The sequence below is a fragment of the Python bivittatus genome, unplaced genomic scaffold (genome assembly GCF_059951505.1).
Source record: "Python bivittatus isolate LINGU-HERP-01145 unplaced genomic scaffold, Pbiv_v1 ctg000850_np1212, whole genome shotgun sequence".
NCBI classification, from domain to species: domain Eukaryota; kingdom Metazoa; phylum Chordata; class Lepidosauria; order Squamata; family Pythonidae; genus Python; species Python bivittatus.
Genome location: NW_028277112.1, coordinates 14,003,701 through 14,018,065, shown reverse-complemented (window position 1 = coordinate 14,018,065; position 14,365 = coordinate 14,003,701). Strand labels below are relative to the sequence as shown.

Genomic DNA, 14,365 nt, shown 5'->3' with positions numbered 1-14,365 from the left:
AGTGGCCTCTCTTTCAAGGCTGGAGAAGAATCTTATACCATTATCAACCCTTTACCAAACAGGCCAGAAGGAAAATATCATCCTGCCTTTGAACATGCTGTCTATGGGTATTTCCTTCATGGATCCTTTTTCCAGCATCTTAATTGGTGGGCCATAAAGGGCTACAAAGCCACAGGCTGGCAAGGCAAACCTGCTGGGCTGTTTGGTGCAATTTTCCTCTGTTCCAGGGCAATTGATACTAGTCTAGGTCAAGGGTGAGGCTCTATTTAACAAGACTAATGATACTGGGAGTACAATATAGGAACCACTATAGGGACAAATGAACTTTGGTCTTCCTTGGCAGGGCAGTTGCTGCTCTTATTTCTGGAACGGAAATTCTGCCAGTTCCAGAACACAGCACTCTATTCAGCGATCACAATAATACTATTGTTCTTTGCCTTCACCAATCCTTTTCTCCTATGATAATTTCTGAATTTCACATGAATCAGGATATTATGTTCTTAGCACTCTTTCTTACCTATCTACTGTAGCTTTCTGGAGTAAAACTTCAGCAGTGGCTAATAGAAACCACTACACAGTTTGGTATAGTGGTTAATGCACCAGGCTGGAAACCAGGAGACCGTGAGTTCTAGTCCCACCTAGGCACACAGCCAGCTTGGTGACCTTGGGTCAGTCACTCTCTCAGCCCTAGGAAGCAGCCAAGGGCAAACCACTTCTGAAATCTTGCCAGGAAAACTGTAGCATGATGGAATGTATCTACAAAGGGGAGGATGATGTGGTGGATAGCAACAGAGAGCAAGGCTATCAGGAAGGAGGGGGTGCATTCCAGGAAGGGAGAGCAGACAAAAGACAACACAGTCCATGGGAAGCATAAGAGGTTCAGGATAGCCACTCCTTCAAATCTCCCAGGGCATATCCACTAGTTTCAGTAGTATAGATTTTGTCTAGCAAGTTTCTGTCTATATGGTATAAGCAAATAAAGGAACAACTCAACTGGACTGTTTCACGATTGTTCTTGGGCTGAATCTGACATGTAGGGACTTATCCAGGCACTCACTAGGAGTCAACACTGACTCGAAGGCACCCCCCCCCAAAAAAGTGGCTAATAAGTGTCTTCCCAGTGGGTAACTAATATTGTTTTCTTCTGCTCTTAATTGGTGCACCTTTTTTGCCTTGAGAGTATCCAAAGGCATGCCACTAGAGCTGTATCTGCTTCTGTTGCAGCACTTGGGCAAACTCTCCTTCAGGAATTCTGTAGAGGAGTAACTTGGTCCCAAGCATAGACCAAGTATATGATTTGGAGGGAATGCAGCATTCAGCTGAGTGGTCTTGTTTGCTTGGCTCCTGATCACCTGAACCAACCTACCAGGCAAGGTGATACATGTGATTCACAGAGATGAAGATGAACTAGTTACCTGTAACTATGGCTCTTGGAATGGTTGTCTGTGAATTCACATACTCCACCCCTCGCGCTGTTCAGGAGATTCTTTTACCTTTGGTTTCAGGGATCCCTTTGGCTGTTGAATAAATTAAGATTTATAGTAGTAAATGTCTTAGTAAACCCAAATATGCATTAGGCTGCTACCCAAACGCTTTCCTACACAATGTCAGATCCCTGTATATATGAATTCTCAGATGACAACTCAAAGAGCTGTAGTTACGGATAAGTAACCAGTTTTTTCATAGAAAGTTGGTGGGTTTTTTTCTCCCTACATCCTACTCCATATTGAGATTATGTTGTTCATAGGATACTGATATCTGGAGCACAAAATATGCTTATGATTTTCCTTTCAGACTTACTAGGTGCTGGTTGGGAAGTACCTCTAGAGCTCTATCTGTTTTCCCACCTCCATGGGTGGAGGTGTATCAGTATAAATTGTGATTGTAGAAAAAAGTGTTGAGTGTGCAGCCAAATGTTATGAATTGTATTCTGAACCAGGGTTTGATAGATTTCAGTTACATTTCTGGTTAGATGCCAACATTACATGTATTGAAATCTGTTTGACCAATGAGACTTTCTATTTCTCTGCTTCCCTCCCAAATCTGGATTGGGGGTCCCCTACTATCTAGAGCAGTTTTTAGAACATATAATAATAGACTGTGGTGAAGAGGGGAAGTTCATCTGTTTGCTGCTCAGTCAACAAAAGCAGTTTGGTCAACATTAGCAATATATTGGATTCTCTGCTATGAATTTTTAAAAGTTATCATACAAGAAAGATAAAAGCACATTTCATTTCTAGTTTTCTGCTTCCTAGCATTTCAGCTTCATAAGCAGGGGTATGACTCTATAAAATGCTTTGCTGAATGATGAAATAGCTGAATTTGAAGAATTCCTCCTGAAAATGAGAAGTAAATATAATATGGTTTATTTTGAGTTCACAGCATTCCACAGCACTGTTGTGAACAGAGTGACATGCTAATTGAAATGTTTGTTTCTAGGTGCCAGGTTGACCTGTCAACCCTAAGCAAAGAGCAAACTCATAAGCTAGAGCTGCCTCTGGAGGAAGGCGAAGGGCATCTGGTATTGCTGGTTACTTTGACTGCTTCAGCTGCAGTCAGCATCTCTGACCTCTCAATGAATGCCTTGGAAGACCCAAAGGAACAGAAAGAAATCCTAAAGAGATATGTATGCAGTACCTTTTTCTTACTTTTATTTGCATAAGATTATAGTGATAAACAGTGAAACGTAAAAGGAAAACTTGCTTGCTTGCCTACTTACTTGGCTTATATGCTACTGTAATAGTCCAGCTCCCAGTAGCTAACAATAAAACTATACAATATAGTTTACCAGATGGTAAAAATAGGGGATGAGGTCCTTCTGGCCACAGCTTCCACTACTCACAGTGGCCAGGTGTCCAAAAGACCCCACAAGTCACAGATCTGCTCCTTCCAGGGTAGTACCCCCACCCCCAAGAGAAACAGTATGAATAAAAAATCAACCTAAAAGTACTAAAAGTTGTTGAAGTCACTTTTCTTAGAATGTCAGTTTAGTATGGCAGCCTTAGTTGTCTCCTCCTCCTTCAGCCTGTTGCTCACTCTATCTATTTAGGACTATAACTCTCATCTGTACTAGCTGTTGTAGACAGCTGTACTAGCTGTTGTAGATAAAGATTATTCTGTTTATTTTTAGTGACTATGTATATTTACTTATTTTCCCACTGAAAAGTTAACTTCTTGTTATAATTTACACATTTCCTTACTGAATTTTTCCAACAAGTAAGGTCTTTAAGTAGCTGAAGAATTCAATTTTATATATGGATCAACTTTGTCATTATTTAAAACAAAGTCCCTTCCTTCTGGGATTTGTTCTGTTAGAATCACACGTTTGTAGTGGTTTAGAAATCTAATATACAGTGGGGCAAAAAAATATTTAGTCAGCCACCAATTGTGCAAGTTCTCCCACTTAAAAAGATGAGAGAGGCCTGTAATTTTCATCATAGGTATACCTCAACTATGAGAGACAGAATGGGGAAAAAAATCCAGAAAATCACGTCGTCTGATTTTTAAAGAATTTATTTGCAAATCATGGGGGAAAATAAGTATTTGGCCAATATCAAAAGTTCATCTCAATACTTTGTTATATATCCTTTGTTTGCAATGACAGAGGTCAAACATTTTCCGTAAGTCTTCAAAAGGTTTTCACACACTGTTGCTGGTATTTTGGCCCATTCCTCCATGCAGATCTCCTCCAGAGCAGTGATGTTTTGGGGCTGTTGCTGGGCAATACGGACTTTCAACTCCCTCCAAAGGTTTTCCATGGGGTTGAGATCTGGAGACTGGCTAGGCCACTCCAGGACCTTGAAATGCTTCTTACGAAGCCACTCCTTCGTTGCCCGGGTGGTGTGTTTGGGATCATTGTCATGCTGAAAGACCCAGCCACGTTTCATCTTCAGTGCCCTTGCTGATGGAAGGAGGTGTTCACTCAAAATCTCACGATACATGGCCCCATTCATTCTTTCCTTTACACGGATCAGTCGTCCTGGTCCCTTTGCAGAAAAACAGCCCCAAAGCATGATGTTTCCACCCCCATGCTTCACAGTAGGTATGGTGTTCTTTGGATGCAACTCAGTATTCTCTCTCCTCCAAACACCACAAGTTGAGTTTAGACCAAAACATTCTACTTTGGTTTCATCTGACCATATGACATTCTCCCAATCCTCTTCTGGATCATCCAAATGCTCTCTAGCAAACTTCAGACGGGCCCAGACATGTACTGGCTTAAGCAGGGGGACACATCTGGCACTGCAGGATTTGAGTCCCTGGCAGCATAGTGTGTTACTGATGGTAGCCTTTGTTACTTTGGTCCCAGCTCTCTGCAGGTCATTCACTAGGTCCCCCCATGTGGTTCTGGGATTTTTGCTCACCGTTCTTGTGATCATTTTGACCCTACGGGGTGAGATCTTGCATGGAGCCCCTGATCAAGGGAGATTATCAGTGGTCTTGTATGTCTTCCATTTTTTAATTATTGCTCCCACAGTTGATTTCTTCACACCAAGCTGCTTGCCTATTGCAGATTCAGTCTTCCCAGCCTGGTGCAGGTCTACAATTTTGTTTCTGGTGTCCTTCGACAGCTCTTTGATCTTGGCCACAGTGGAGTTTGGAGTGTGACTGTTTAAGGTTGTGGGCAGGTGTCTTTTATACTGATAACAAGGTCAAACAGGTGCCATTACTACAGGTAACGAGTGGAGGACAGAGGGGCCTCTTAAAGAAGTAGTTACAGGTCTGTGAGAGCCAGACATCTTGCTTGTTTGTAGGTGACCAAATACTTATTTTCCACCATGATTTACAAATAAATTATTTAAAAATCAGACAATGTGATTTTCTGGATTTTTTTCACCATTTTGTCTCTCATAGTTGAGGTATACCTATGATGAAAATTACAGGCCTCTCTCATCTTTTTAAGTGGGAGAACATGCACAATTGGTGGCTGACTAAATACTTTTTTGCCCCACTGTATAAAGAAATAATAAGGATACTGAATGCTTAAAATCTGGGTTGAACATCTTGAAAAAAAAAAGCCTGTCCTCATATCATAGAAGCAATTGTGTAGTTTTAGTAAAAGAACAGCAAGGGGAGCTCTTACTCCAGCTTTTATTAATATTGGATTCACTAAAACTGACTTACTAAACACAAAGAAGAAAGAAGAAAAGCTATCTTCCCTAAAATTACAAAGCTTTTATTGTACACGGCTGCCAGGTGTTTAGAAGTCATCTCTAGACACTGTGCCATTAAACTAAACTCTGACTAACAGAGGACTGTTTAATTTTTCTTTTTTGTTTTAAAATATTCCTATTCAATGGTTGACATCCTCTCAATAAGTGAATTTAATAAAGATGTACCTTATCAGGCTGGGCAGATAACATGAAGTGCTAGTACTATTGCTGTACAATATTCTTCAAACAGATTAGCAGGATGTGTGCTTCAGCAAATTTATTCTACCTATCTCCACTGAATCAGCTGTCTGCAAGTGATTGTACAAATCATACACCAATAGTATTATCATAAACACTGTTTAATAGAGGTGACTTAGCAAGGCTAAACATTATATTTCCAAATCAACTGAGAACTAAGAAGTGCACTGTCTGAAAACTAATGATTACAAATATTATTTCAGATTTTTGAATCAACCAAGGCAAGGTGATCTGTCAGACTAGATCTTAGTAGATAAATGCATTTTTCAGAGATTAATTGTAATGAGATACACGTTTTGGTATCAAGTATAGAGATTACCAGGATAATGTGAAGCAGAGGATGTTCATTGTCCTGATTATCTTACAATATTAAACAAATATCCAGTAAATCACAAGTTTTGGACCTATGTCTCTTTTTCCCCAAATATTTTTATTAGTTTAAACAAATTTTAATAGAGAACAGAAACATCAATTTTTCTTAAAAAAAGTATGAAATTGAAAAACCATCTGATCATCAAGATGATTGTTTCAGACATCACAACGTTGTTTACTTACAAGCTGAATAACTTGGTTCATTAACATAAACCATACGTAGCTGCAATAAGCCTGGATAAATAACAGCATCATAATGTATATGGAAATAGCCTATGTCCTACATATTTTTGTAGGAAATCTCCATCCCTACATGTTTTATAGGAAACCTTCAACATTAGTGCTGTTGTCTTTTGCTAAATAATAAATAAAATATTACTGGGTATCTGAAAAATACATGATTTCTTTTATTATAAAATTATTCGTAGAGTTTTATTTTTAAAGCATTTAAAAAGAGGCTTTTCCATTTAAAAATGTGTTTTGCACCTATTTTTGAGACTGAAAACAGTAAATGCACTGACCCTGCCATCAGATCAAATAATCTTGGAAAATGACTCTATTACTGTCATTTAACCATTTGTAGCTGAACATCAGAGCCCTACAAATTAAACAGGCATTACTGTTTGAACCATTTTATCACAATTGTATGAAAAGATTAATTCCTTTTGGGATGGGAGGAGGGCCATAATGGGTAGCACACCAAAAGAGAGATTCTCTGACCTTTTCAGAACGGGTATGGTGAACCCCTGCTCCCCCTTGTCACAGTTTAAAAACCAGAGAAGCTAGTTTAGTGAAGAAGTTGTTAGCATTCCATTTTTATTATGACATTTCACAGTCATCCGATTTAATGTCCCTTGACCAGATTGTCCACCGTGAGACGATGGGCTTGAAATGTTATTTAGAGCATTGATAAAAGGTGAGCAGTTATAAGATGACAGCAAGTCATAAGGCTGGTGGTGTGACATTAATTTTCTCCATAACAGAGATGGAATAAGACGTCATGGTGACAAGCTGTCAATCAGTGCTGGCCCCTCAGTGTATCTTGATGCCATAGGATGGGGTATTGGTTCTCCCATAATAGAGCTGAACTGAGATGCTCTCCCTGACAGCTGCTGCAGCCATACAGAAAATATATTATACAGCCTTTCATTAAAAAAATAAAGAGGACTCATCTCCAGAGCATTTCAATCTCTTCCCATCTATTGAGGGCTGAAAGGATTCACAGCAAATCATAGATTTCTGTGCTATGGAAATTTCAAGCCTCTGATACCATCTGGATTTTGAGGCCTCCAACAATCTTCATAAATAAGAAGACTGATAATCATCTCATAAATCATTACTTTAAGTTGCATGTTTAAAGTAATGTATTAAAGTCATTTGCTTTTCACAAAATCCTACAATAATCTGCAGTATGTCATTGGTTGAGATTGTCAGAAATGCAGTAAATTGCACTAAATCAGCTGACTAGCAAAATCTAAAAGTTCAAACTATAATTATCCCACTGGCAAATAATAGTGGGCAAAATATTGCTGTGCCTTTTTAAATGAATGTGATGTGCATATAGGTGAAAAGGTCAACTTTTGCTTTTATTCTATGTTACAGGAAATGCAAGACAAATATAGTTTCAAACCAACAAAACAGACTTTTAGTTTCACCATGCCTGCCTGCCTTGTTCAACATAGCATGGAACTGGAAAATATCTGTATTAAAGTGCCAGGATTGACCAAAAAAAAAAGTCCTCAAACCTTTTTGAGAACTGTAATATTTGATAGTACCAACAAACACAATTTTTGTGTTTTCTTTAAGAACCAGTTTGAAACCACATCAAGAAAATAAAGGGAGGTGGGGGGTGAGACTTAGGGTTGCCTCTCTGATTAAGCACATTTCTAATAGGCAAATATTATAAAATTAAAAGTTAACAGTTATATTATTCATGTATTAGTGATCCTATAGAATGCTAGAGACAGAAATGCATTTATATGTGAAGATTGATGTGGCATATAAACTACATTGTCTCAGCTGAACATTGTATCTCTGCTCAACAGTCATTTGTGGGATGTATATTGTGGGCTTTGTGTCTCATTCTTATTAATAAATAGGTCTGTCTAATACATTAATGGTTAAGATTTAAACTTTTTCAAGCAGAAAACATTTTTGTCAAACAAAATACCATTAAGAATTTACATCTTGCACCATAATAGAAAAGAACATTAATGTAAATCCAGGTTTGCTGCTTTAAAGGGCTTTAACCTGTTAAAGTGTTTAGAAATTCATTATTTACTTGCTGTTTTATTTTTAAAAGACAAAACTTTTATAAAATATTTTAATTGTATTTTATAAACTATTGATTATATAGTTATACTAACTATAATTTTATGCCATAAGAATATATGAAATGTTAACATATGTATGCTGTCTTTATGCAATTAAAACTTATAAACAAGTTATTAAAATAATTACTAATAATTTTATGAAGAATATCAGGAAGCTGTAGGAAAGAGAGCTAAGTAGTACAGAAGTGTGTGTGTGTGTATATATAATTTCAGTTTTGGTACAGATAACCCATAAAACCTTCAGTGTCTAAATTACATCTTAAGAACCTGCTAAAACTCTGGTTTAAAGAACAGAAATACATTATGACCTAGGTCTAATCATGTGATATAATTCTGGTGCACTATTTCAATTAAATAGTAAACAACAAATATTAAATAGGAGCCTTTTAAATTAGATATGTTAAATCACGCATTTGAAATAGAACTGAATATTTTTTCTGTTGAATGTAAACTAATGTTAAGGAATAAAGGTGGTATGGCAAGAATCAGTGGTTTCCATGCCAGTGAGAACTAGTGCAACATAGTTCAGGTGCCTTCCAAGGCTATCCAGAGATCAGTCAAATACCTGTTGACTCAGGAAAGTGGGAGAAAAAGGCCTAGAAATTAAACCCAGGACTCTGTACAGTGGTACCTTGGGTTACGAACGCCTCTGCTAACGAACTTTTCGGGTTGCGACCAGCTCCGGCCGCAAAAATTTACCTCAGGTTTCGAACCCCGCCTCGGGTTACGAACCGGATCTGCGGCCATTTTCCGCCATGACACGTCTGCGGGTATTTTCCGCCCGTTCCACGTGGTCCGCGGCAATTTTTCCGCTCGTGCCATGTGGTCTGCGGCCATTTTCCACCCGTTCCACATGGTCCGCGGCCATTTTTATGCCCGTCCCACATGGTCCGCGGCCGTTTTTCCGCCCTGCCGCATGGTCCTCAGCCGTTTTTCCGCCTGACACGTGGTCTGCGGACGCTGGAACGGATTAACGGTAATTACATTGAACCTTATGGGAAAATTTGCTTTGGGTTGCGACCAAATCGGGTTGCGACCAGAGTCACAGAACGGATTAAGATCGTAACCCGAGGTACCACTGTACATATATGTGGGCTTTGACTTCTGTGTACTGCAGTGGAAATATATGTTTATGGCTTCCTTCTTGTCTGCAATTAGGACTAATCTTGCCAAGTTGTACCCATGAGTCTTCTGCCAAGTAAGCCAGTTCCAGAATAAAGGGTTGAGTTAGACCTGAGTGCAGCTTGACAATTAGGATATATTGAAAACACATGTAATGTAAGCAATCAGGATGAGGGAATGGTCTCTTCCTATTTTGCTTTTTTATGATTTCAGACTAACTTCCTAATTTTGTGTATGTTTCTAGAGCCTAATACAGATGTTTCAAAACATAAAGGATGTGGGATTTCTCCAGGTGAAGGTCATCAGAGCAGAAGGTTTGATGGCAGCCGATGTTATAGGCAAGAACTACTTCTAATTTCTGTGCTAATCTATAGCGACTGAATAATTTTAGAACATTATACTTTACAAAACCAACAGTATGGCAAATAAAAGACTTAAGTTTGCTAGGCTTTCTTCTTTTCTTGCTTAATGAGGAATTCTGTTATTTATTTTTTAAAACCATTTTGCAAATTTTGTATCTGGGCTTTTGAGAGCCCAAAATCTTACCAGAAATATTGACTGAAAGGGTGAAATGATGCAATCACATGCCTTTCAAAATGTTTTATTTTGAGAGCCTTCAGTGAGTTACTGTATATACAAAATAATGAAAGAAAACAAGTTAAATATTTTGCAAAATAAAGTTATCAGTGGTTCACAGTACAACAACATTACATGTCTGTGTCCAGAATACTGTAAAAATGGGGAAACAAAATAACTTAGATTGCAAGTTAGTCTTTCTATAACTGAAGTTCATATAGTTATGTAAACCCTATAAAAGATATATCATGTGTGTTCTTCTGTTTATATTATGGAATTACTTTTTTCCAATAACATACAAATTATATAGCTATCTCCTTCTGAGAATCTTCCTAGGAAAGGGACACTCATAATTGTATGGTAGTTATCTAGAATCAAAGGATTCAGAGTTGCTTTGTTGAGGAGTGGTACACTTCCACTTCTGCCAACTCATCTGCAACTCACTCCTACAAAGATGGTTTGACATTCTCTTGAGTTACCTGGTCAATCCAACCTGGCTAGATCAAATCGGCCATCAAGAACAGAAGACACAAAGAAATGTTGTTGGACACATAGCTACAAGCAATATCCTTGGACTTTATTATAGGAAGTCCTTGATTTATGACCACAATTGGACCGGAATTTCAGTTGCTAAGTGATGTGGTCGTAGAGTGAGATGTCACATGACCGCATTGTTTAGCAACCACAACCCTATCAATCCTCATTGCCATTGTTAAGCAAATGTTAATGGTTGTTAGCCGAACCCCCCCCCCCATCCAAGCCATTCCAGGCTTGGTCCCTCCCAGCCCCAAGCCTCAGTAAGATAAGGGACTGCCTTCAATTCCCCCCACCCACCTCTCTACCCCCCCTCTGCCCTTTTGGCTGCCCTGCACCCTGCCTTGCAGGGCAGCAAGCAGCTCCAGAACCGTGCAACTCTGGGGCTGCTTGCCATGTCCTGGGAAGCTGCAGCCATCCCAGCCCAGTCCCAGACGCCCTTGGCACCCTGCACTCCAAGTCTCCGGCACCTGTGCTCTACCTCCCCAGCTGACCTTTGCTGCTGTAGTCTTGCTCCTGCTTATGATGAGGTGTGCCCAGCCTGGATGCTGGGCCACATGGCAAAAAAAGGGGGGGGAGCAGCTTAAAGGGGCTGGAGCATGCCAAAATGCCCCTTTGCACCATGTTCCTGGGCTGTATGAGGCTGGCTTTGCGATGTGTAAAAGGGAACTCCTTTGGCAGGGCTGGGGCTGGCTTTGCACTGTGAAAAAGGGGGGGGAGGCTGATTTCAGCTTTCCCCCCCCCTTTTTCACAGTGCAAAGCCAGCCCCTTATGGCCCAGAAGTGTGGCGCAAAGGGGAGTTTTATGGCCTCTTTCAGCTGCTTTGTGCATTTTTTTCCTTTTTTGCTGTGCGAAGCCAGTCCCATATGGCCCAGTAGCCAGGCTGGGCATGTCTTGTCAGCAGCAGGAGCAAGAAGACGGTGATGAAGGTGGCAGGGGGCTAAAAGGGCATAGATTGGGGGAGTTACCACGTGCCTGAATTTTGATCTTGTGACTGCAGGGGTGCTATAGCAACCATAACTTCAGGCATGGGTCATAAGTCCCTTCATTTAGCACCGTCATAACTTCGAACAGTCACTGAACGAATGGTCGTAAGTTGAGTACCTGTACAGGTAGTCCTCACTTAATGACACAAGTTGGGACTGGAAACTCCATTGTTAAGCAATGTCATAAGTCAAAAAACCACATGACCATGCTGCTTAGCAATGGCAGTTCCAGCAGTCATGGTTGCTGTTGTTAAGTGAGGATTGTGCAGGTCGTTAAGCAAGACCTCACGTGACCATGACTTCTGAGTTCCTGCTGGCTTCCCCATAGACTTTGCTTATGGGAAGCCTGCAGGGAAGGTTGCAAATTACAATCACATGACTGCAGGATGCTGCAATGTAATCGCAAGCTGGGCGTTGAGCACCCAGATCACAATCACATGGCCACAGGGACACCATGCTGGCCATAAGTACAAGGACTGGTTCCAATTTCCACTCATTCAGGACTGTCATAAGTTTGATAGTTGCTAAATGAGTGGTTGTTAAACGAGGATTGCCTGTAAACTGTTTTCCCAAGACTTGTGTGTGCGTGTGCATGCGCATGTGTGCCCTCAAGTTAGCATTGACCCCTGGTGACTGCCTGGACAAGCCCCTGTAGTTTTCTTAGCAATATTTTTGGAAGTGGTTTGCCATTGCCTCCTTCCTACGGCAGAGAGAGAGAATGATTGGCCCAAGGTCACCCAGTGGGCTTTATGCCTAAGGTGGGACTAGAACTCACAGCCGCCTGGTTTCTAGCCTGGTGCTTTAACCACTACACCAGACTGGCTCTCTTTCACAGGACTGGGCCAGGTAAAATGCTGGATCTCTGTTGTGACAAGGTCACCACTGAGACTATCAGTTTATCTTTAAGGAGCCTTGCAGATGGCTCACAGCTGGTTTCTGTAGACTTACAGGGACGATGTTTTGTAAAAAGCTACCTAAAATTGCAAAGCCATTATTTTATAATGTTTAAGAGTCTTTTCTGTCCTGCTGGATGGCTATAAAAGAATGCAAAGGCCTTTCATTTTGTCTCTGGTGCTAAATGGAGAAAAATAGTCCTATTATATAACTATACATATAATTAAGAACATAAATCTAAAATAGCAAAACTCTGGTCCATTTTCTCACACTTTTTTTGGTGTAAAGCAGAGGGGGCTTGTCTCTTCTATGAAGGTGGGGCAGTCTCCATATGTTGGTTGTTATGATATCTACTGCTAAACTTAACAATGTAAGAAATGATAGGGCTCACTGATATAGCACAGTTAAATATATACATAATTGTATCAAGAGAAGAATCTCTGTTTGATCTTGGCAAGAAGAAGTTTAACCTCACTCCAGGGAACCCAATATAGTAGATATCAGTGTCTCCATTGATAATAACAATGAAAAAAATATCTTGGTTGAGATTGAAGGAGGGGGAAAGTTTTACGTTTTCTTTATAACCTTTATGTTTAGTGATCCAGAAGGAAATAGAAGCAGAAAAGCAGAAAGGGACTTATTTAGATGGGACTTATGTATGCACATATATATATTTCAACCCCTGACCCACTAGACAACACATTATATAGCTGTTGGGACTGAAAAAAAAGGTCCACCTCTAAGTAAACATATTTATGTTGCAATCTATTACTGTGTAAAAATATCAGATACAGGAACGTGTATACTTCCAGAAGTTAAGATCTATCACACTGAATGGAACTAACCATCTGCCCGTGGCTTTATGCTGCTCTGCAAATCACCTTTTTGCAGCTGTTAGAGCTGGCCTGACCATGATTTTGAAAACTGATGGCACATTTTCCCTCCAATTTAGAGTTGGGATTCACAGTTAAAGAACTCCTCATTCTCTCCAAAACAGCTCTGTCTAAATGTATGATATGACTTGGGCCTTCAACCTCTACCAAAATATGAGATATATTCCTTTTCCACCAAGTATTGCCCACCAGTGCTCTAAGCAACCATGCTCAGGTTGTAGTGATTATTGGTTCATTGACACCATGCACACAAACATACACATACAGAGCCTGCTTTTAGAAAGTTAATGATGTAAGAAATTACCTAGGTAAAAACTATTACGTTTTTAATCCATTCTAGAAATAATTAAAATATTTATGGAACATAAGTGTTACAACTTTTCTGGTGATGTCTGAAGAAAAATCCAGTGATCTAGAACAATGTTTCTCAACCACTGTGCCATGGCACATTTGTGTGCTGTGAAAGATCCACAGGTGTGCTGCATCAGTGAGCCACAAGTAAATGATGGGAAGTGCTGCACTGTTGTGCAGCCAGAACTCTTTCTCCGTGACATCACCAGGGGTAGACTGCTTCCATTTCTTCTCCCCAGTCCCTGTGAGGTCATGGGACTTTCGGCTTCATGAACTGGAAGCCCCGCCTATGAGATTTGTGAAGTTAGCACTTTTTCAGTGTGCCATGAAATGAAAAAGGTTGAAAACCACTGATCTAGAGGGAACATATGTTGTTTAATAGCCAATGGAATATTCACTGAGACATTTTTCACTTTGGTCTGTTTTCTGGTTTCAAAAATTTGGGAAAAAGTATTTGGGTCATTCACATATTTACAGACCTTCCAGAAACTAGTTGTTTGTGAAATGATATTTATGCCTTACATGTCAAGTTGTACAGAAAGAGGAAACAGTGTTGTTTCATGATAAAATATTTTTTATTTTTAATATATTGCTTTATATTCCATAAGGCTCCATATGGTTGCTAGGTGCTGTAAATAATTGGAAAGATAATTCTGAAGTTCAAATATGAACAGTATTTAGAATAAATTTGTAATGTGCTTATTTTTATTATTAGATTTCTTTCTGTATTTATATCTCTAAGCTTTGAATCTGACATTTATAATATTTTATCTTAGTTCATGCCTCAGCTGGTTGGAGCACCTGTCTGACCTTGTTCTCGGTTGGGAAGGTGAACAAGGTCAAACCTGGTTTTGACATGGTTAGGAAACCACCAGAGAATACCAGACTGATAG

General features: G+C 39.7%; 1 protein-coding gene across 2 annotated transcripts in view; it reads left to right on the top strand.

The window, feature by feature from the left end:
* MCTP1 (multiple C2 and transmembrane domain containing 1) overlaps positions 1-14,365 on the top strand; it is a 197,444-nt gene that overhangs the window by 82,726 nt on the left and 100,353 nt on the right. For both annotated transcript variants that reach the window (XM_007425963.4, XM_088130050.1), the window contains 2 exons: positions 2,440-2,626; positions 9,483-9,576. In XM_007425963.4, coding sequence (XP_007426025.2) covers positions 2,440-2,626; positions 9,483-9,576 — 281 coding nt within the window. The remainder of the gene's footprint in view (positions 1-2,439; positions 2,627-9,482; positions 9,577-14,365) is intronic.